The sequence below is a fragment of the Hippocampus bargibanti genome, linkage group LG02 (assembly GCF_051943395.1).
Source record: "Hippocampus bargibanti isolate YZ-2025 linkage group LG02, ASM5194339v1, whole genome shotgun sequence".
Taxonomy (NCBI): domain Eukaryota; kingdom Metazoa; phylum Chordata; class Actinopteri; order Syngnathiformes; family Syngnathidae; genus Hippocampus; species Hippocampus bargibanti.
This window is the reverse complement of record NC_142735.1, coordinates 6,553,032-6,576,432: the sequence shown is the minus strand read 5'-3', so window position 1 is coordinate 6,576,432 and position 23,401 is coordinate 6,553,032. Positions and strand designations below refer to the sequence as shown.

At 39.4% G+C, this 23,401-nt stretch overlaps 1 protein-coding gene across 3 annotated transcripts; it reads left to right on the top strand.

Annotated features, from left to right (window-relative positions):
• Positions 1–335: 335 nt before the first annotated feature.
• Positions 336–22,731, top strand: septin6 (septin 6). 3 transcript variants are annotated; one of them, XM_089022234.1, is made up of 11 exons: positions 336–474; positions 3,500–3,614; positions 9,429–9,624; positions 11,008–11,194; positions 12,702–12,863; positions 15,546–15,642; positions 16,546–16,714; positions 16,790–16,922; positions 17,013–17,203; positions 21,849–21,935; positions 22,206–22,731. In XM_089022234.1, exons 1-10 carry the CDS (start codon positions 445–447, stop codon positions 21,871–21,873), a joined length of 1,305 nt encoding a protein of 434 aa, XP_088878360.1. In that variant the 5' UTR covers positions 336–444; the 3' UTR covers positions 21,874–21,935; positions 22,206–22,731. The 3 variants fall into 3 exon arrangements, with proteins under 3 accessions (XP_088878360.1, XP_088878379.1, XP_088878369.1); XM_089022253.1 differs by lacking the exon at positions 21,849–21,935; XM_089022243.1 differs by lacking the exons at positions 21,849–21,935; positions 22,206–22,731 and adding an exon at positions 20,039–20,437.
• The last annotated feature ends 670 nt before the right edge of the window (positions 22,732–23,401 follow it).

Below are 23,401 nucleotides of genomic sequence, written 5' to 3'. Positions count from 1 at the left end.
TGATATTACCAAACACATACATTTCCACACTCACTTTTTTAAAATAAAGGAAGCTATTTCGAAAAAAAAAAACATTTTTGGATTGATCAATATACAGTACTCGTGATGTTCATTCTCTCAGGTTCACGAGCAGTCGGCATGGGCGAATCCATTAAAGCTGCTCGTAGGGGAGAAATGAAAAGCTTTCGCTCCACATAATCGCTCACAATGAATTTAAAACCTTCTGTTGATCCCTCTTAACATAATGTTTGACATTATTTGACAACTATTTAATTACTGACACCTAATTTAGGACCACATCGTATGTAGAAAGTAAAATAACACGTGTTAAATGTGTTTCAGCAATGGTGTATGCCGAAGGAGAGGGGGAGTTTTCCGTGGTACCTCGGATCTTCAGCTGCCCCTGCTCAACTGGAGATCTTGCTCGGCTAACGGCTATCACCAATGGCGTCCACCGATATAGCGAGGCAAGCGGTGAGTATTCCGTTTTAATGAACCTGCATTCATAGAACAATTTCTATCAGATCCTTCAAAAAAATCATGCATCATTGGAAATATTATCATTTTGAATTGTGTGCTCGTTTGCCCCCTCCCACCAATGTGCTAATCGTCATTTTAGGGGCAAAATGTCGTGTTCATATTATATGCTAATATAGAATCGCCAACGCGAAGATTAATAAAGCTTCGCTATCAATCCCCCAAAAAATTATTTTTCCCAAAATTATATATTGTGTGCGCCTGCTGGTTTGACATTATCGTTGGTCAAAATGCACAAGTGCAGTGTAAAATGTAAATTTTAACCAATTAAAGTCTGAGTAAATGCTAATAAAAAAGAAGAATGGAGCGGTTCTAAAGAGGCCGTTCATTTTCAACGCCCTGGTTTAAGCGATGCCCATTTCCGTTATGTTATCACATGCAAGTCAATTCCCCCTTCAATCGGGCGTTGTCATGGCTGTTTAACGGGGAAAATGCAAAACTGTACTTAGTATTAATCCAGAAATTTACACAAAAAGTTTTGTGTCAATTGTTACAGACAGTATTTTACAGAGGCTGGCTGACTAAATAAATAAATAAATAAAAAGTAAAAAAACAACAACGCACAATGTGCCCAGAATAGCACGTTACACTGGTTTGACATCCCATTCTGTGGCCGTCTGGAGTGTGGGACTTGGCTGTGAGTGTCTTGAAAGGCAGGAAGGGTTTTTGGAATGTTGCACTTCCATCCAGAAGTGTATGTTGTCTTTTTGGGGCTATAGATGGAAAGAAGCACCATCCAGGCTGCATTCAATGCCAAGTGGGTCACATGTATCACTTGATAAAATGCTGATCCAGATGAATTGTTTTTTTGGCACTTCACATCTTGGGTATCTCCACAATTGCCTTTTTTTGCTGAATGGATAGTCTGCCCCTGGTTCCAACCAGTAGACTATAAGTCAGCGTTTCCCAACCTCATGTGAACCCAGCCACATGTTTTACAGTGAAAAACATATCACGGCATGATGATCTCTCATGGCACACTAAGATGTTAAGGCACACTGGCACAATAACTGGTATATTTTCAGATTTGCTTACAGATGTTAGGTGTATTTACAGTCCCTATTTAAATCCAATTTTAGCCCTTTAAATAATGACATTTTTCACCAAATGTCTCCTCCACGAGGAATGTTTTGTTGTCAAAGATGCGACCGCATAGCCGAGCAGGCAGTTTTAACCACCGCTACAGTCCACATGCACACCCACACTCACACCCACACATGCTTCAACTGGAATGTTTACACTTGTTTCAGAGATACTCTACATGCAATATCTTGTAATAAAATGCTGGGAGCTTGTTCACCATTGGTGTCACATAATCACACCCATTGGTCACAGCATTTGCCACATTTGGACAATAAAAGGGTATATTTAAAAGACATCCCACGCCCCCGGACAAGTTGTGTCCATAATTTGTAAAATCACTTCAAATGACTTCTACTGAGCGTATTTTACAAAGATTCCACCGCATATAGCTATATTTTACGTTTTAAGACTTGCACTGAATATTCAGGAAGTCCTGTTTTTGAGTTGGTGACGATACCTACCGTGACGTCACGGTAGATATCGTCACTGACTGAGAAAGCGACGCACAATGCATTTTGGGTACTTTGTGTGGTCTGAAAACGTTGTGTTGATCTGTGTTGATGGCGAAATTAGAAGGAAAACACATAAATAATGCGATGGTGAATCGTTGTGTGTTGCACCAAGACTACTATTTGATACTAGCTGACACAAATTCCCAGCAGACAAATTAGCCCATTTCCAACTGAGCTTGGGCACCATCTTGTTCATTTTCTGAGACGCTACATTGCAGTCCAGACGCCTCAAAATGACACGGAAGGACTTCTTTAATCAATTTCAAACATTTATGCTTTCCTCTTCAGAACTATTTGAATCATATTCGTAACTGGATGAGTAACAAGAAAGTGTCTTCTCCGAATCTGAAGCCATTGTTTTGATTCTCGAGCAATGTAAGACGTCTTTGTGTGACGTCACGAAAAGGGGGCGGGACCTTCTGAAACTGAAACTTTCTGAGGTCATTTTGAAGTACTTTTGGGAAACTTTAAGTCATTTTTATTGATGTTTTTCATTTGACTAAAAATATCAGCCTGCGTGTGTTGGGTATTTGAGATGCTATAGAACGTTTTTCTGATGTCAGTTAGGAAACAAAAAAATGGTGTCCGTTGTCCTTCAGGTGCAGGTCCAAGTGCCTAATTCTTCTTTTCATGTCCACAATTGCAATATTTCCATGTTGATTGCCTATATTACACATAAATTACACATTACACAAGTGACGTGCAACTTCATATGCGTCAATAGCAGGAAATGAAAACTGTGGATCAAACAATAAAAGTAATGTAAACAGGACACATTTTACAGTGTTTTATTGCCCACACTCTTATTTTAAATGAGTGTAACCTCCACCTTACTCAGCTGCTTTCTTTATTTCTTAATTATGAGCTCACTTGTAATTTAGCATATTAAAAACATATTTCGCCACTATTTGGTTGCAGAAAAGGGGCCATCTTAACACAATGCATACTCAGTTTTTTGTGAGTCCCAACATAGCAAGATCAAGAAACCAAAATCTGAGAAACATTGTACCTGAAACCCTTCTACAGTGCACCTGACATCATTGAACACTATGAAACAGGCAGATTAAAATGTGAAAAGCCTGATGTTACTCTTGTATCACATAAGATTTTTCTCGTCTCAAAAATAGTGGTCTGTGAGCACAAATTATCTTGAAATGTGAACCTTGTGAATTGTCTAACATTACAATATACGCATATACTCTGTGGTTTCCTGTTGTGGAAACCTCGAGAGTCTAGGAAACAGGAAGTCTGCAGTGGAAATATGGAACCAACACGAACAATCATTAATCAAGTGTGATAGAAAGAATATTAATATTTTGTAGAATGTTGTTTGCCTAACATTTTTTTCTGTCATTTGTTGTTTTTAGGGGGAAGGTGCCCGTGCTGTACCTCTTGCTGGCCATGTTGGATTTGACAGCATGCCTGACCAGCTGGTCAACAAATCTGTCAATCATGGATTTTGCTTCAACATCCTCTGCGTTGGTGAGTATGTCGTATGTGACAACAGATCGACAAATAATCATAATGGCTGCTATTTGAACAATATAGACTCCGGCTAGGCTATGTTATGTTATTGTATTGGTATCTAGTTATGAGCATTCATAATATTAATATAGAACATAAAGGTGATATCTGTCATTGGGACTTCATACTTCTGTGCTCCCTGTTCAGCTAAGGCCTCCGTTCCATTTTGCGGTTGATCAACTGCAGAAGCCAGCCATTGGCTGATGGAGGGATGGAGCATGCACACACACAAACAGATCCACAGCCACATGCGAAATATTACTCTTCCGGTCAGAAATAAGAAAGACACCGACGTGCCATCAAGTAATTGAAATAGAGTACACTGACACTACTCACCAAAAGTAAGAGATATTTAGGTTTCGGTGAAATTTTACACAAAGCTTCACATGGAAACTTAATGTGAGCTTAATTTTGTTAATATAATTTTTTGAATGTACATGTTCAACTCTTAAATGTTTTAGTACTTTGTACACAAGTTGCCGCCCTCTAACGAGGAGTTTAACAGCAAAATTCATCACAGGCATTTTACCCTCAACTCAACCAATAAATGTCCTGGTGTTAAAACAGTCATCCTCATCATGCCGTTCACATTATGACATCAAATAAGAGACACCCAAGTGTCATGCCAGACCATTCAAAAGTTTAAATGAGCATGGGCTGTGTCCGAGAGCACCTGCAAGGTTACCTGACTACAATACTGTGAACAGGCATCATCATCTCACATGGGCCAGGGAGCATTTACGCTGGACGAAGCACCAGTGGGTGTCAGTGGTGTTCTGATTCTCGTCGATTCACGTTGTGCAGAAATGATGGCTTCCAACAATGTTGGATACGTCAAGAAGGATGCTATGCATCAGAATGTTGTTACAAGATTAAAATTATCTAGAAAATATGAATTCATAATGTAATGTAAATCATTTACTATGTTGACTATGGAATTATTTTTATATGGACATAAGTGTAGTTGCAGTTCTGCACAAATACAGGGTGACCCAAAAAGATGCATACCCATGAAAATTTCAATTGTGGCTTTGATTAAAAAGCTATGTATTTCAAATTACAACCACACATTATTCAGTTTATGGGTTTATGGTTTATGGAGTTTATTCACCAGAGTTTCAGCTATTTCTGTCAATTTTTAGTCAATTTACGGCTTTCCCAAGATGTGTTCCAAATGTGCACCATTTCGTTGCAGGCAACCCAGTACTCGTCTGACAAAGTTGTTAATCACTTTTACACACTCCTCTTTCGGGAGAAAACATTGCTCCGGTGAGGGACTCAGTAGGACACATCTTTTTGGGTCACCCTCCTGAAAGAGGAGTGTGTAAAAGTGATTGACAACTTTTTGACAGAAATAGCTGAAACTCTGGTGAATGGTCTTCCATGAACTGAATTATGTGTGGTTGTAATTTGAAATAAATAGCTTTTTAATCAATGGCACAATTGAAATTTTCATGGGTACGCATCTTTTTGCGTCACCCTGTATTTTGAGCGATAATTCGAACTTCATAAAGTAAACTCTGTTCAATGTCTTGCTGCTTTTCGACAACAATGGATGACTGTCTGTAGCGAGAGTCAAACAACAGTGGCTGTTTTATCTTGATTCTACATATAAGGACTCATTAGTGAGTGCTTCCTCTCAACATGTGTTTGTTTAATTCTCTCTTCATAACTACAGCACAAAGACATTCTATTAATTTACTTTTCTCTCTACTGGCACCTTTGCTTTGGCTTTTGGTCACTATAAATTAAGTACACCATTCGTTCATTCAGTTTCAAATTCACTTATTCTCATGAGGATCGTGGGGCTATCCCACTGGTCATCCATCGGTCAGGAGGCGGGATACACCCTGAACTGTTTGCCAACCAATCACAGCTCACTTATAAACAAACAATCATTCATGCTCACACTCATTGTTAAGGACAATTTGGGGGTGGAATAGAACCCCGCACCTCTGCACTGTAAGGTGGATGTGTTAACCAGTCAACCACTGCGCTGCCCCTTATGGAGTAATTAATTATTTTGATATATTTTTGAAGGAATTGCAATGCTTTTTGTGGCCGCAACATTATACTAAATAAAAATAAAAATAAAACATAATGTAAGTCTGATGAATTCATCGAAGTGTTCAATTAATTGTCAATGTTTTTTTTTCATATGGGTCTCGGATATTGGAGCTGATCCAAACAGTTTGGACAAGAAGTTGCGTTACACCATTTGCTCGTCGGTAGTCACCCGCAAGAGACAAAATAAAGTTATATTCACACGTATATTCAAATTTATAGAACAATTTGTGTTGTAATTGAACTTGAAATGGATTATTTTCTGTTTGGAAAACGGACTGTCAAGCATGCATCGTAAAACCCAACAGATTAAACCATACTAAATACTGTAGATAAGATATAATGCAAGTTCAAAAATGTATACAATATTTGCAGAAGAGGAAGCCAAAATATTTATCCCCTCCAGAAACATATATATATATATATATATATATATATATGTATGTATGTATGTATGTATGTATGTATGTATGTATGTATGTATGTATGTATGTATGTATGTATGTATGTATGTATGTATGTATGTATGTATGTATGTATGTATGTATGTATGTATGTATGTATGTATGTATATATATATATATATATATATATATATATATATATATATATATATATGTATGTATGTATGTATGTATGTATGTATGTATGTATGTATGTATGTATGTATGTATGTATGTATGTATATATATATATATATATATATATATATATATATATATATATATATATATATATATATATATATATATATATATATATATATATATTCTCGTCCATCTCCGCTTTGTTCCAGTAGCCCATTTTTCATCAGGGTGCTCTGGTTCCCCAGCACCTGACGCAGACCTTGTTTGGCCGGGCGACGTCTGAGCCGGCATGTCATTCCATTTATTGTCTCTCATCATTGTATGAGGTAGGCATTAGCGTGAAGGGTCTTGCCCAAGGACCCACACTGGATGATTATCAACTGAGCTATCCAGCCGCTATCCCCTACACGGTACAGCCCTACACGGGATGTACCACCGAACCATAGCAGAAGTGATGAGAAGGTTTATTCAGCCGTCATCTGTACAAAAGTGAAGGTTTCGGACGAAGGTTTCGGACGAAAAGGAGAGGAGTAGCAGTACCGTACATTGCAGGAGTTTCTGAAAAATTACAAAGAGTCCTTTGGCAACATAAAATTCCTACTTATTTCAAACCGATAAACACGTTAAGGCAAAAATTAGTGCATCCAAAAGATAGGCTACCAAATGAAAAACAAAGTAATGTAGTTTATTCCATACATTGTAAGAATGAAAATTGTAAAGAGCAGTACATTGGGGAGACTCAACAAATTCTCAAAAAAAGACTTTATCAACATCGCAGGGATAATACTAGTGGGCCTCAATCGGCAGTACATTTGCACCTAAAAGCTACTAACCACTCATTTGACGACAATGAGGTTAAAATCTTAGCGAAAGAACATAGATGGTTTGAAAGGGGGGTAAAAGAGGCGATTCTTATAAAACAACAAAATCCTTCATTAAACCGGTCTGGTGGGGTGAGGTTCAATTTGGATCGTTCATACAATAGCCTGCTCAGGCAAAACAGGTTAGGCAACTTTCGCAATGCTGATGAGGGTCGTTATGCTGATGAGGTGATACCGGGGGGAGTGGGGGTAATAGGCCAATCGTTAGTCAGGAATGTAGGAACAATCAGTGGGGCCACAGGGGGAATCCCGCGCCCCCCCCAACCTGAGAGTAGGGACCTATCATAGCTGTGTCCGGCGCCACCAGGTCTGGACATTAGGGATATATAAATGGGGCCGATACGACCAGTCAGACTTTAGTTCGCTGACGAAGCCTCTTGGATAGGAGGCGAAACGTCCGAAACCTTCACTTTTGTACAGATGACGGCTGAAGAAACCTTCTCATCGATGGACCACTCCTGTACGACTGAGAGCTTACACAGACATAGCAGAAGTGGCTGATCTCAAGCAGTCCTATCAGTGGCTAGAGAGGGCTGGCCTAAAGGACAGCACAGAGGCACTCATCCTGGCTGCCCAAGAACAGGCCCTGAACACCAGAGCCATAGAGGCAAGGATATACCACACCAGACAAGACCCAAGGTGTAGGTTGTGCAAAGAGGCACCTGAGACAATCCAACACGTAACTGCAGGGTGTAAGATGCTGGCAGGGAAAGCCTACATGGAGCGCCATAACCAGGTGGCTGGCATAGTCTACCGAAACATCTGTGCGGAGTATGGACTGGAAACCCCAAGGTCAAAATGGGAAACACCTCCCAAGGTGGTGGAGAATGACCGAGCAAAAATCCTGTGGGACTTCCAGATACAGACTGACAAGATGGTAATGGCCAACCAACCAGATATCGTGGTCATAGATAAAGGGGAAAGGAAAGCCGTTGTCGTGGATGTAGCGGTCCCGAGTGATGGGAACATCAGAAAGAAGGAACATGAGAAAATCGAGAAATACCAAGGGCTCAGAGAGGAGCTGGAGAGAGCCTGGAAGGTAAAGGTGACAGTCGTGCCTGTGGTGGTCGGAGCACTTGGGGCAGTGACCCCCAAACTCGACGAGTGGTTGCAACAGATCCCGGGAACAACATCGGATATCTCGGTCCAGAAAAGCGCAGTGCTGGGAACAGCACGGATACTGCGCAGAACCCTCAAGCTTCCTGGCCTCTGGTAGAGGACCCGAGCTGAAATGGGGACAGACACCACCCATGGTGGGTGAGACGAGGATTTTTTTTTATTATATATATATATATATATTTTTTTTTCTTCTGGATATTACTTACAAATTCAGATTTTATTTGGAATTACAGTAAAGTCTCGTTATATCGATATTCAAGGGAGTCCGAAAAAATATCGATATAACCGGGACTATCGATATATCCGACCCTGTTCGCATGTAATTTTCTCCGTGCGTGCATAGAAATAGTATCGATATAACCGGGACTATCGATATATCCGATATCGATATAACGAGACTTTACTGTACTTAATTCCCTATAGTGTCCCTGAACAATGTCTATTAATATCCAAATATAAAAACGTTTTAATGAGTTATCTTACAAAAGTGGGCCAACATGCAGTGGATGGTAGGTCAGGCTGTGAAGAATTAAAAATAGACAGAGCTTGCTAACTGAGTCATCTGACTGCCTCTGAGAAAAATGAACATCAGAGATCATCAGCAAACAAGCTGCTCACTACAGTATTTATGTCTTTCGCTTTGCATTTGGATGTATAATTTGGTTGCATCTTCAACATTACTTTAACATATATATATTCATTTTTAATACTCCCTAAAATGGAAACCTTGATTAAAATAAATAGATACTGTGTCGTCCAATTGGAAATACAAAAGACATTTGCAATATTTTTACAAGTGTGTTAACTTCTCCCATAGCTTAGCAATGGACCAAATAGAAAAAAAAGAATGTCTAAGATTTATAATTATCCAATGCATGCACATCCCAAGACTTGAATTTGTGGAAATTTGTCTACGTTTCTGTGGAGACCTGCTAACAAACAAGCAAACGGCCTTGCAAACGTCCCTCGAGGGGGATCTCATAAACACCTTTTATATTGCCTGTTGAAGATGGAATTTTTCTCCCTGTTATGTAAACAAACTGTCTAATTGGAACTAAATGTCTGTTCTGACTTTATGATTGTGTTCCTGTTAAAAGAGAAATATACTGTCTCTTGTCCAGGTGAGACAGGTCTGGGCAAGTCCACCCTGATGGACACGCTGTTCAACACCAAATTTGAAGGAGAGCCCACCCAGCACATCCAGCCTGGCGTGACGCTCAAATCCAACACCTATGAACTGCAGGAGAGCAATGTCCGCCTCAAGCTCACTGTCGTCAACACGGTGGGCTTTGGAGACCAGATCAACAAAGAAAACAGGTTTGTTCCTCGCAGATACAATAAAACAGGACTACGTTGTGTGTGGCATGCGGAATCATGCTGTGCTGAGAATAGCGAACATTTGCAACATATTGTTCTCTCAACCTAAAGGGGGTTTGTCACAGCATTTAGAAGCCACTAGATGATGGCAGCGCACCGACAATACAAATGATCATAAAGCACCAACCCTAAGAATTTGCATATATAAAATCATAAATCCATGTTTGATAAGTCACTGTATTCATTAAAGTATTCAAAAGCGGCAAACCCCCATTACTATGAGGTTCATCAATAATATTATCTAGCATACTATCCCATTAATAACATGCTAGCACACGTTTACATGACATACGTATTGGCAAGAAAATATTCACATTATTACATGACTAGTGTTTATCAACACGCCTTTTAATATTTACAAAATCATCTGGAAGTGCTTTATGTAACAAAGAGGGCACAGAAAGTGCTTAAGAATGAATGTCTCTCTGTGTCTTTGTGTTGTCATGTTATTTGTTATTTAGTTTTTTTTGTTCTTTTGACTTCAAGACGGCGCCGCGAGAGTGGCTGCCTTTCCAGCAGCTCCTATGTTTTGCTTTTCTACTTTCATTTCTTTCATAACTTTGCTGCTGTGAAATGTAAATTTCTCCACTGCGAGACTAATAAAGGCAAATCCAATCCAATCCAATCCAATCCAAATGTTACTGAGTGCAGGCAAATTTGTATCCACTAAGTAGATTGCGCACGCAAGTACAGTAGTAGCTCCATCTGAAAGAAACAGAAACATACCGTATTTTCCGGTGTGTAAGGCACACTGGAGATTGAGGCACATCTCCAATGAATAGTGTATTTTCAAACTTTTTCCGTAAATAAGGTGCACCGGACTATAAGGCGCACCTTCAATGAATGAAAATAGTTTTCCAAATATAATGTATACATATATAAAAGTTTTCCAAATATAAGGCACACCACATTATAAGGCGCTACAGTAGAGGCTGGATTTATGCACAACTTCTACGGAGGGAAATGGAGTCAGTGGCTGCTGACAGTAGTTGTGAGACCTGTTGTGGCTCAATATTACTTCACATATAAGGCACACCTGCATATAAGGCGCAGGGTCATCTTTTGGAGAAAATCAAAGCTTTTGGGTTCACCTTATACACCAGAAAATACAGTACTTTACTTTTGGCTGTGCACGTGATGTATTTAGATTTGACCAACAAAATGGGGCATCTCGAATGCAGATGAAAAAAACAACTAGATGAATTGTCATTGAAAGACTCATAGGTTCCCAAAGAAATCTGCAAATTGACAAATGCTGAACTGCAACTATGCAAGGGTTGACTTTGCATCTACACTATAAACATCTCTGTGTTTCCCCGCCAGTTACAAATCCATTGTGGAATTCATCGATGCCCAGTTTGAAGCTTACCTCCAAGAGGAGCTGAAGATAAAGCGCACACTCCACAGCTACCACGACACCCGCATCCATGCCTGCCTCTACTTTATTGCTCCCACGGGCCACTCACTCAAATCTCTTGACCTGGTGACCATGAAGAAGCTTGACAGCAAGGTAAATGCCATGTTCATCTCATTCACCCTAATGAATGAGTAGTAGGATGTGCTTAGTTGATGTCACCGATTATTTCACCTTACATCCTTTTCGCTTGAGTGGCTCTTATGCAAGAAGCGTAAATGTGTCACAGCAGCAGAGTCAATAAAAAGTAGCAGTACTGTAACTTTGTCAGAGATGTTCGGTCGGACACTGTGAACAAAGGCTCAAAACACACAAAGATTGTCTTTTACAGCCGGCAGGGGATGCAGTCATTCATGACTGACGCCCAACTTCTGCAGCTCTCTGCCAAGCTATTTATTGAGAGTATATGCAAATTTAAGTGTTACATCAGTAAAACATAGTCTTCTTGATTTGAATACCACGTCCCTGGACGTCCCAAACACCAACAAATATAAAACAACGGAACATAGACATTTTAATTGGTTGTCCTTTCTATGAACCGAGAGAAATGTAACTTGGGTCATGACCTCTTGCTGTGAAGGAGTTTACCAAGTCTCCTACAGGAAAATGACAGTTTAACAGGCTGTGTCTGTTCACCTCCGATTGACCCCAGATTTTCTGTGCTTCCATTGTGGGCCTTCTAAGCATGAAACGTTTAAATATGATAACTTTTGTTCTGTCTATTCCCTATCAAACTTTGACTGCAGATGACAGATGATAAAAGTGAAGTTTGAATGATATAGCTAGTTAAGATGAATTACTGTATTGAAAATATGAGTTCATAATGAAATGTAAATAATTGAAACATTTGATTTAGCATTACATCCTTAAAATAGAAAATTAAAAAAACTTGTTTAGCGGCAAGCACAAAAATATGAATCTGCAGTGGACCACGTTTACTGTAATGTGAATCACAATATAGTAGAGGATTAATGTTTGATTAAATGTGAATCCTTTTTTATGGTTCAACTATAACTGTTTGTCAAATCTTATAATCCATGTTGAATATTGCTGGAAGGATGTAGCACATCACGATTCTCCAACCTTTCAGGAATCCTTCTGCCTGTATGTATATTATCCCAAGTGAAGTATCAGTGTGATTCACCTGAAAAATACAGTCGATTGTGTTCATGCTGCTGCTTTTGTACGACATACTCTTCTTTGGGAGCTCAAGATGTAACCTCTGAACGCACACTTATAGCATGGATCAAGGGACATTACTTTGAATGTTCATTGTTCTATCGCGAAAATTCCAGAAAGGAGGCACGTTGATGGGAAAGTCACGTTTTTGTATCGCCTACTGTCTGACTGTTGACTCAACATGTGTCCATAATGGTTGCCCTTGCTTCCAATTTCATGACGCTATATATTTTTGACTCATTGCCATGTAATATTAGCAAGTCATCAGAATCAGAAAACGTTTAATCGTCCCACAATGGGGAAATTTGCAGTCATGTTTTTACTTTAGCGAGAAAAAAAAATAAGCTCGATTTGGATTCAGCTCTCAATGGTGCCCCATCTACTGATGTTATAGTAGCTTCTGTCTTCTTCTTTCAACCCCAAGGTCAACATCATCCCAATCGTTGCCAAGTCGGACGCCATCTCCAAGAGTGAGCTGGCCAAGTTCAAGATTAAAATCACCAGTGAGCTGGTCAGCAACGGCGTGCAGATCTACCAGTTCCCTACCGACGACGAGTCAGTCGCCGAGATCAACTCCACCATGAATGTAAAGAGTTTGATGTTTCTCTTTATTTGTAAGTAGGTTCGTTGTCAGATCTCCCAGGCAGGTGACGCGCAGAGCTTGATCGTGGCGTGGAGTCGAGCAAGTCGTGCCGTGATGTCCGTCCGACGCCCGGCGTGAGCCGGGCGTGAGTCCGAGATGAGTCTGCCCCGTGGTTCGCCCAATCTCTCTGTCCCGCGACAGCTCCTTTTATACAATTTACAAGCGTGTGCTATGCGTCAGGGTGATACGCACATCAAGGAGATCAAGAAATTGAAAGACATGAAAGTGTTGAAAGGCGCACTTCAAAATCATACACTCGTGTGACGCAACAAATGTAAGCGGCACAGACAAAGTTTAGAATGGGGAGATTGGATGTCCAGGACCACTCAAGCTGTCAGTGAGCCGTCCCATGTGTCGTCGTCACAACAGACTGTCAGACTCCGAGCTCACAGTATGTTAAAATGGTCTTGTCTTTCTCACATTGAGTCAATAATACTTAAAGGACAACCGACGTCACTTTTTTGTTTCCTAACTGACATCAGAAAAACGTTTTATAGCATCTAAAATACCCATATTTTTATTCAAATGCAAAACACCAATAAAAATGACTTAAAGTGTCCAAAATCTGCAAAACATTGAGCTGCGAATTGGGCATTTTCAGAAAGTCCCGCCCCGAGTTCATGACATCACTCCAAAACGTCTTGCATTCCTGGAGAATCAAAACAATGGCTTCAGATTCGGAGACTATGCTTTCTTGTTACACATCCAGTTATGAATATGATTCAAATAGTTCCACAGGCTGATAAATTCCTTACATGGAGCTTGGACGCCCTCTTCTGGCTCTTTCTGGTGCAACACAAGGTTTTCAGACCAAACAAGCATTGACGTGATGGAAGGACTGCTACAATGTGTCCTTTTTTTTCGGTCAGGGGCGTTCCTTCACTGACGTCACATATGGACTCGTCACCAACTCAAAAACAAGACTTCCGGAATATTCAGCACGAGTCTTAAAATGTAAAATATAGTTATATGCGGTGCAATCTTTGTAAAATACGCTCTGTATAAGTCATTTGAAGCCATTTTACAAATTATGGACAGAAGTTGTCCGTCGGTTGTCCTTTAAAAGAACAGCACAAGTGTGCAAGTGGAAACACTATCAGGTCAGTGAATTGACAATAATCTTAAATTTTATTTCAAAATTTGACAAAGGCCTTTTTATATCGATGTAAATCAGCAGTGGTTGAAATTATGTATCCATCGCCGGTGAGTCATTGGGCACATATAAAATTAGATAACCGTTGACACCTGCAGCCACATTGTCACCGAGTGGGAGCCGATCGAACACTGCCCACTCATAACTAAGGAGGGTGTACCACTACACGATCAGCGGCTTAACTCGGGTAAAGAACAGAGTTGTTTTATTTTTAGTTCCTAAAGAAAATGAAAACAAATACAATAAAAATGACTTAAAAAATGACTTAAAGTATCTAAAAAGTACTTCAATTTGAAACCGGAAGTGGCCAGTTTCAGAAGGTCCCGCCCCCGTGTTCGTGGTGTCACGGCAAGACGTCTTGCCTTGCTCGAGAATCAAAACAATGGCTTCAGATTCAGAGAATATGCTTTCTTGTTACTCATCCAGTTATGAATATGATTCAAATAGTTCTGAAGAGGAAAGCATCCATGTTTGCAATCGATTAAAGAATTTATTCTGTGTCATTTTGAGGGGGGAAATGTAGCACCAAATGTGTGTCATCTGGGTGAGGAAATTTAGCACCGAAAAGAGGCAGAAGAGGGCGACAAAGCTCCGTGGAAAGCTCTGTGAAAAGGGCTGATTAATTCCTTACAATTTTTGTCAGTGAATATCAAATAGATGCTCAGTGCCACACACAAGGATTCACCATCGCGTTCCATGTCTTCCTTCTAATTTTGCCATCAACACGGATCAACATGAAGTTTTCAGACCAAACAAAGTATTGCAAAATGCGTTGAGGTGATGCAAGGTATGTCCTTTCTCGCTGAGGGGCTTTCCTTCAGTGACGTAGGGTGAGGACTCGTCACCAACTCAAAAACAAGACTTCCGGAATATTCAGCGTGAGTCTTAAAATGTAAAATACAGCTATATGCAGTGGAATCTTTGTAAAATACGCTCAGTAGAAGTCATTTGGAGCCATTTTACAAATTATGAACACAACTTGTCCGGAGACATCGGTTGTCCTTTAAGTATACAGTATGTTCACGATTAACGCCGCTTCTAGATCCATGGCCTTTTACATGTAATCTTCTCACAAAATGGCTGAATATGGAAATATACTGCAGCTCTGATAATGTCCCACAAGGCTCAAAAGAAAAATTGCTGTGTTGAATGTAGAATGCCTACTTTCCTGTGCTGTGTCAAAAGGACTCTTGATTGAGCATTATTTTGTCTTTTCCACATTCTGCTGTTTACTTGTTGATTTTCCATGTGGTGTAGCTGGATGATTGTGTGTGTGTGTATGTGGAGGGCGGGGAGGGGGGTGGGTAATTATTTAGAATCACCAGTGTACACGTGGACATCTCCTCAAAGCATATGTCATATCTAGTCACACTGAAATTAGTTCTTCATATAGTCAACTTTGTTTGGCTTATTTACTCTTGTGACAAGGAAGCCACCAGTGGACCAACGTTATATCTCATTTAATTCCACAGAGCCATTTACCCTTTGCCGTTGTGGGCAGCACGGAGGAGGTGAAGATTGGGAACAAAATGGTCAAGGCCCGCCAGTATCCCTGGGGCACTGTGCAGGGTAAGTCTCCTCTTCCTGCCTCACCGGAAATGTCAGCGTGCTCCCTGCCATTTGTCCATGGCCGTCCGACCTTTTCCTCCTACGGCCTCCCCAGCCTCGTTCAGCATGTTGAGCTGTTATACCACATGATGCTAATGGCCTTTCAATTGACTTGTTGAGTAATCCATAGCAAGCACTGGGTAGCCGAACTCGTTTATGAGCCCTTTCAAATACGTGAAATTTCAAACTAAGTTTATGTTTCAAACATGAATTCAGTGGTCTTCACTATTTTTAAACCATTGACATATCGATCTCCAAAAAGCTAAAACTCACCTATTTAGCATATAGTAGGTATGTATTGTATATGATATCATACCAACATTTTTTGGGATTGTACAAAGTCATAATCACACCTATCTAGCTAGATAGCTATTAGCTATCTATTAGCTATCTAGCTAGCTAGCTTTCTATCGACCGAGTTTTGAAAGGTGCTTATAAATGAAATGTATTATTATTATTATTATTTAAGGTCAATAAAGATACCATGTGGAAACAATAGATTTCACATTTTTTGGGTAAATTAAACACATGTTCCACCTCTTAATTTACAGAAAATTGTTTCCACCGGGTTAATGTAGTTTGACATTCTTTTCCACTAGGCTCCAGGGTGAACAATTGTCAATTTTGTTCACTAATTGCCTAAAGAGCTGTGAAAATTGTTTTAAAAGCTGCAAGTTATGTGTTTCACTACAGCACAATGTGATCAATATTGCACTTGTATGGGTCAATGTTTCCAACCAGAGGCTGAGTCATGTGTTTTGCGTGCATACAGTATGTACTGACATAGTTGGCCACTAGAAACAGAATTGAATATGGTCTTTGTACAAATTTTAACGCTCTGTTTATTTGGCACATCTCCCACAGTGGAAAACGAGAATCACTGCGACTTTGTCAAACTGCGAGAAATGTTGATCCGAGTGAACATGGAGGACCTGCGGGAGCAGACACATACGCACCACTACGAGCTGTACCGCCGCTGTAAGTTGGAGGAGATGGGCTTCAAGGACACTGACCCTGACAGCAAGCCCTTCAGGTACCAGGCACAAGACCTCACCATCTCCAGTCAAAACCTTCATCATCAACTCTCATCTCTTTTTCTTTCTGCTAGTCTACAGGAGACTTATGAAGCAAAGAGGAACGAGTTCATGGGCGAACTACAAAAGAAGGAAGAAGAAATGCGGCAAATGTTTGTTCAAAGGGTCAAAGAAAAGGAAGCAGAGCTGAAGGAAGCAGAGAAAGAGGTTGGTCTGATTATTCCACTGCCACAAGGCTTATTTTGATATTTTATTGTCCTTTTATTCCATATGTCATTTTATCTCCGCCCCACAAAGCTGCACGAGAAATTTGACCGCTTGAAGAAACTGCACCAGGATGAGAAGAAGAAGCTGGAAGACAAGAAGAAGTCCCTGGACGACGAGCTCAACACGTTCAAACAGAAAAAGACTGCCACTGAGCTGTTGCAGAATCAAGCGCAGCAGGCCGGGGGCTCCACCACACTCAAGCGGGACAAAGAAAAGAAGAAGTAAGTGTCTCCATCCTCATATCACTGTATGTATTAATTAATTATTAATGTATTATTGTTATTCAACTTAAAGGCGTTGGATCGAGTTGAGGTAAGGGGCTTGATGTTGCTTTATACACTGCAAACAGACAGCTTAGGTCTTTGGCCAAAAAAAATAAACCAGTGGGATAATGAATGCAATGTGTTTAGATTCTGGACCAACGAAGGAGCCTCACCAATACAACTGATAAATCAATGTGTCAATACATTTGTCCATATTGAGTCTTAATGTTGTTCACAATTGTCCAATTTAGTGGGGTTTAATTTTAGTGAGCCCCTCTTATGTTACCATGTCCTCAGTGCAATGTTTGTTTGTTTGTTTATTTGTTTGGTCTCTGCTCATGAACAAGAAGCTGTAAATTTTTCACAGTGCCAAAAGTCTTCTGGAGCTTTCACAGTACCAGCACATTTATTCTCAAATGAACAGAAAGCTGACTTGCTCTGAACACCTTGTCACAATAAATGTTCTTCATACCCCAACAGACAAATGGTTAACTACTCCCATTTCATTTTTGCAGGCAGGTACTGATTGTCAACTTAGTGTTTATTTAAATACATTCCCCTGTGATGTTCATTAAAATACATTTTTGTTATGTTTTCTTAGAGGTGGGAACATTAATCAGTGACGCTAATGTGGATTGCTTTGTGTTCCGGTGTGTATGTGTTAACAAAGAAAGAAACCAACTTGCATTCTTAAGACCACTTTTTACTGCTTTTAACTTCACACACAACTTCTCTTCCCAAGTATCAGAAGCAATTTTAACCGTCCTTACCAATGTTGTTATCTCACTCACTGCCAGATGTGTAAAAATGTGTGCACTGCAGTGCCAGGGTTTTTGTCATTGTCACTTGAATTCCAGGACCCACAGAATATTGACTTTTAGGACTACATAAACATTTAATACAGCGTTAGAAACCTTAGCCTCTCTTCTTTCATCAGAAAAAAAGCGTTAATTCCTAAATTATATGGGTCTGAAGTTATATGAGCTTGAAATAATGGCAGCTGTCCAAAATACAATGCAATACACGCATTTTTAGCTCTTTAACAACAGCTGAAGCTGGAACAAAGCACTAACATGAAAAAAACGTGAACTGCTGCCCCCTTGTGGAAGGAAAAAAAACATTTCCAGAAGTCTGGCTAGTGCTTTATCGGCACCCAAGCATGAAAAAACAAAACCCAAACAAATTCGGTAATGGCGTTCTACACCATATTTTCAATTCCCGAATAAATTTGTGAATGGCAGTGAATGAGTTAATAACTGAATTTTAAAGTTTGCACGACCACTAATTTTTATTTGTACAGTGAAACCTCAAGTTAGATATTCCTGAGTTCATGCTAAATAATTGTCAAAAAATGACCGATTGTTTGAACTTGACAAATGAATCCTACAATTGTTGAATTCAGATTCAAGTAAATATACTCACAAAGGCACCACAAAATGAAGCACAACGACATCATGTCATGCAACACAGAATATCTATTATTGCTAAAATATTAACTGTAGTTTTTTGCCAAAATAGTTCTGTAATCTACAACAGTTGCCAAAGGATTTATGATGGCGACAAAATCTACTTTTGATCACGCTTCATCCTCATTACAGTCATGGGTAAACTGGAGCCCATCCCAGTTGATTTTAGCGAGAGCAGGTACAACCCAGGACGAAATGGCTAACAATCACATTCACACAATTAACGATTTAATTATTTAATTAAGCTAACATATGTTTTGAAAGGTGAAGGGGATCTGAATTCGGTATGAAAATCAAACAAAGAACCTAAGAACTGTGAGGCAGATGTGCTAACCTCAATTTCCTTATTGATTAGTTCAAAATGCATTACATTAGATCTATTTCTGTACAAACAATTTTTGGTCTGGTTCATCACTTCCTTCACATCAGTTACTGAGTGCTGCTTGTCATATTGATGTGAAAGTGTAAGTGCAAGCATCACCTATGTTGCATCCATCATATGTTCCAGTTAACTGCTCCTACAATTGATGCATTCTGCTTGAAAACCACCCTGTTCTGGACAAACCTGACCCAGCAACCTATAATTCGCAACAAAAGCTGTTTATGTAAATTGACGGTCTTTCTCACTCACGTGCCATACACAAAAGTCCTTTTTGTGGCGAAGCCCCTGCCTTTCACACAGAGCCCTTCGAAAGGGTCATGAGGGAACAGTCACCGCCAGCCACCGTGGCGCTCCGTGTGGTCAGGTTCATTTGCCGGAAACTAGTTAGTATGCTGAGATTATATTCTCGCGAATTTAATGTTCGTAAGGCGAAAAATTCGTAAACCGAGGTATCACTGTACTCTGATTTTCCCCCCAACATTCCAAAAACATGCATGGCAGGTTGATTGGGCACTTCAAATAACCCTTAGGGTTGATTGCAAGTGTGGATTAATTGTTCATGAATGTGTGCCCCATGATTGGCTGGCAACCAGTTCAGGGTGTACAGAGCCTGCAGCCCAAAGACAGCTGGGATATGTTCCAGCAGGATAAGCAGATTGGAAAATCGATGGATGGACATTCAGTGTACAGTAACGGCTTTTTAATTATTTTGTTTTTATTTGCCTTTGTGACGATTTGTTAATATAATGCTTTTTTTAAACTACTCGGTGGGGAAAAATGTTTGGGGACCTGTGCTTTAGGCTACTCTCAAGAAGCACACAAAACAGGTTCAAAATTCGGACTTGCGCTTCCATTCTCAGATGATTGTCAGCTCTCCATTAATTATGCTATCACATATGTTTTGTATGGAACAAAATAGTAACGACCCTTCTCTCTTATTTCCAGAGAAGGATTCCTGTAGAAAAGTGCTCCCTTGTGGCCACCCAGCTGTGAATGATCGTCCCTTACAGTGAACCCCCTCCCCAATGTCCCTACAACCCCGCAAAATGCCCTCAAACCTGGGCGTTGCTCAGTTGGACTCCTTTTTAAACACACCATTCAAAGAATTATGTTTATTCTTTGTATTCAAGATACATTCCACGCTTCTTTATTTTTCTATGTAGTGTCTTTCTTGCATGGCGAGTGTAATGCCCTTTTTACTTTCCATATTAACACACAACATGACCTTGTTGTGATGGGCAGAAATGTCCAAAAGCTCAAGCGAAACACACTCGTGAAAGCTTTATATTTCAACATAACGTTGGAAATTACTGACTACTGTATATGTTTTTATGGGTAGTTTGTGGGGGGGGGGGGGGGGGGGGGGGGGGGGGGCTGGGGGGTAATTACCGGTACACGTGAGTGTGGTCGTATTTTAAAAGTCCCATTGCAATTCAAATTAAGCAACAGTTTATTGTTTTAATTATGTACAATATATAATGACTAGGGCCAAACTGAAAATGGAAACAATGTAAAATTAATAGTCATAGGCCTTGCAAATAGTCAGAATGATGCAAAAAAAAACTAGTTCACCAAAAAGACAAGAAAATAATGCATATAATGAGAAACACATAAGTTGTGATTCAAAGACAGTAATGTGGGAATTTTACAAGAACACAAGTTGCAATAAAATGAGAAAATAGTTGTGGTTTGGTTGGAATAAGATTAGTATTTATGAGAAAAGTTATAATATTACCAGAAGAAAATTTTCAGGCAAGAAACTGTTCAGGCATACAAAGTAGCATAGTTTGTGTGCTGTGCTTTTTTTACAGAATATTCCCCTGCCAATTTCAATATGAGATTAGATTTTTTAAAGAACTTCGACTTTTTGTCTCATCACTTACATCACTTAATATTGTACTAGTACTGTAATATTATTACTACTTTAGCTCATAGCAGATGATCAATTTATTCTGATAAACTGCCCTGCCTGTCCTGATTAAATGTCAGTTTTCCTATAAAATTACTACTTTTCCCTCAAATTTCAGGTTTTGTCGGAATTACACTTTTTTACTCATTAATTCGACTTTGAAGAATAGAGGTATGATTAGATAGTTCCCCTATGCTTTAAGTTTGTCATGGCGTGTGCATCATGTTAGTTCACTCACATCGAACAAAAGTGCCAAAGGCTTTCCTTGGAAAAAGTAAGTTATTGTTTAAATGCCACTCTGTGCTTCAAAACAACTAGCAGGTGAGCTTTTAAAGTTTCCAAACGTACTATTCGATTTTGTTGCGTACCTAGCGTCATCCTGATTCCAGTGCCAAAACGTGCCATAAGAGACTAGTTGTAATCTCAGACACATTCAGTACACGAGTGTTTCGCTTGTAATTATTTCTTTGCCACTTCTCCCCATACCTCATTGACGGTCGTGTGGTTTATACCTTTTCTATTGTATTCGCTGTCACATTTGCACTTTTTATTTTTATACACAAATGTGATGAAATTTGTATGTACTGTATGTTGTCATTGCGATTGTTGTTTTTGTTTCATTGTGCAAGTTTTTTAAATGCCACATTTTTTAAAAATCAATTGTTATGTTTGTAATTCGCCCAAGTTGTTTGTCTACGGAGGAAATAAAGGCAGTTCTCACCAAGTTAGGACATAATTTTTTGATGATTTATGTATGTAATCATTCACAGTTGATTTGTCTCAAGAGCAGAGACCTGGGCCTTCCATGTTCCTCAGTTTACTCATTTGCGTGTATTTCCTTTGCAGTTCACCCTGGCTCTGCACTGAATAGGTCCCCATTCCAAAAGGACCTTCCTCAAATGCCACCAATTTTGCGGCACCCCATCTTTCTAGGTCTTTTTTATACTGTGTACCGATTTATTATAACTGTTCTTTTAAGACCATCTATCCACCACATGGCCTCATCCACTTATAACGAGATGGTGTTTGCCATGCTTTCAGATGATATTTTTCCCCATCATTTAAAAATAGCAAAATATTGAAATATATTGACTTAATTTCATTTCCTGCCACATTTCACATTTTAATGCATTTTAACAACTTTCAAGAATGCCAGATACATCTGTTTCTCTAACATCTGCATCTTTGTCTTTCTCTTTGTAGCTTCTTTTAATGTGTCTTGATCACCTGAAGAAGGCGATGACAGCTTCATCAACAACTAAGCACCCTTTAACTCTTCTGTTCCCTCTGCTGCTGTATTGGCCTTTTGCCCCTTCTGTCCTCCCACAGCAACTCATTTTTGTCATCCATGGGCATATGTATACTCACATGGCATCCCAGCCCCACCTTGGGACACTGAACAAGTTAGAGACCGACAACTCCTGCTGAGGAACTGCAATTAAAAAGATCCAACCATTAAAACGCCTAAAATCTTCACAGTAAATATTTAACAAATAATTGACAAAGTTCCCCACTTCTGACCTGAAACACAGCATGGGAAGGCAGGGTCGACAACTTATATCTTCAGGTACTCGTCTAAATGTTAAATGAAAGGCTTCTGCGAATCACGGAAGCATCACTTTGCCGAAGTGATATAAAAACGTGAGCGCTTTTGATCGTGCCTATGATTACGTGCCAATGAATACCATGGAGGTCATATTAAATGGTCTTTTTGACACATGCTCTCATATTCACCAGCCTTCTGCATTCCATATTTCACATGCATTTATAAAATTATTTCTTTACCGCCGTGACCTGCTTGTTTGACATCCCCAACATAACTTTTCCTCTGTCCTCAAAATGATGCAAATCACGAGGATTAATTTGTTAAATTCTATGACTGCAGATACTTTATGTTGCCAAATATTAAGATAACTTGACATTAAAGTGAACCCAGATGGGATTATTAAAAGAAAAAAAAAGAATGCCCATCCATTTATATAATTTATAAGGATATATTTTGTGTATTGAAATGCATTGAAGACTTGTTTCTGACCTATGATCGTGGGTGGTGCAAAGTAACATTGAAACACATTTTTAGTATCCGTACACATGTCAGAAACCCTGGACCACTCAATATCTTGCCCAAGTTTAATTCAATTGATGTACATTTTCAATAAAAAATATGAACCAACAATGTAGCTATTTGTCATTGTTTAACATTATGTACGACTTGCTCGTATAATATATCCTGTTAAATTAACAATTTGATTTGGGATTAAAGTCAAATTGATAACATTTGGAGTACATTTAAATGTATTTGTAACTCAGTGACTAAAAAGTAATTACGAAAGAAAAGCGTTGATTACGGCGGCAATACAACAATATACTGTACTAAGTATGTACTGTCGCGTTGTACC

What these genes read in the sequence shown, in the direction of transcription:
- septin6 (XM_089022234.1), top strand. Translation starts at nt 445, where the DNA reads ATGGCGTCCACCGATATAGCGAGGCAAGCG. An exon ending in CCGATATAGCGAGGCAAGCG is followed by an intron (nt 475 to 3,499) that starts GTGAGTATTCCG and finishes TGTTGTTTTTAG; the next exon opens with GGGGAAGGTGCCCGTGCTGT. An exon ending in TGAAGGAAGCAGAGAAAGAG is followed by an intron (nt 16,923 to 17,012) that starts GTTGGTCTGATT and finishes CGCCCCACAAAG; the next exon opens with CTGCACGAGAAATTTGACCG.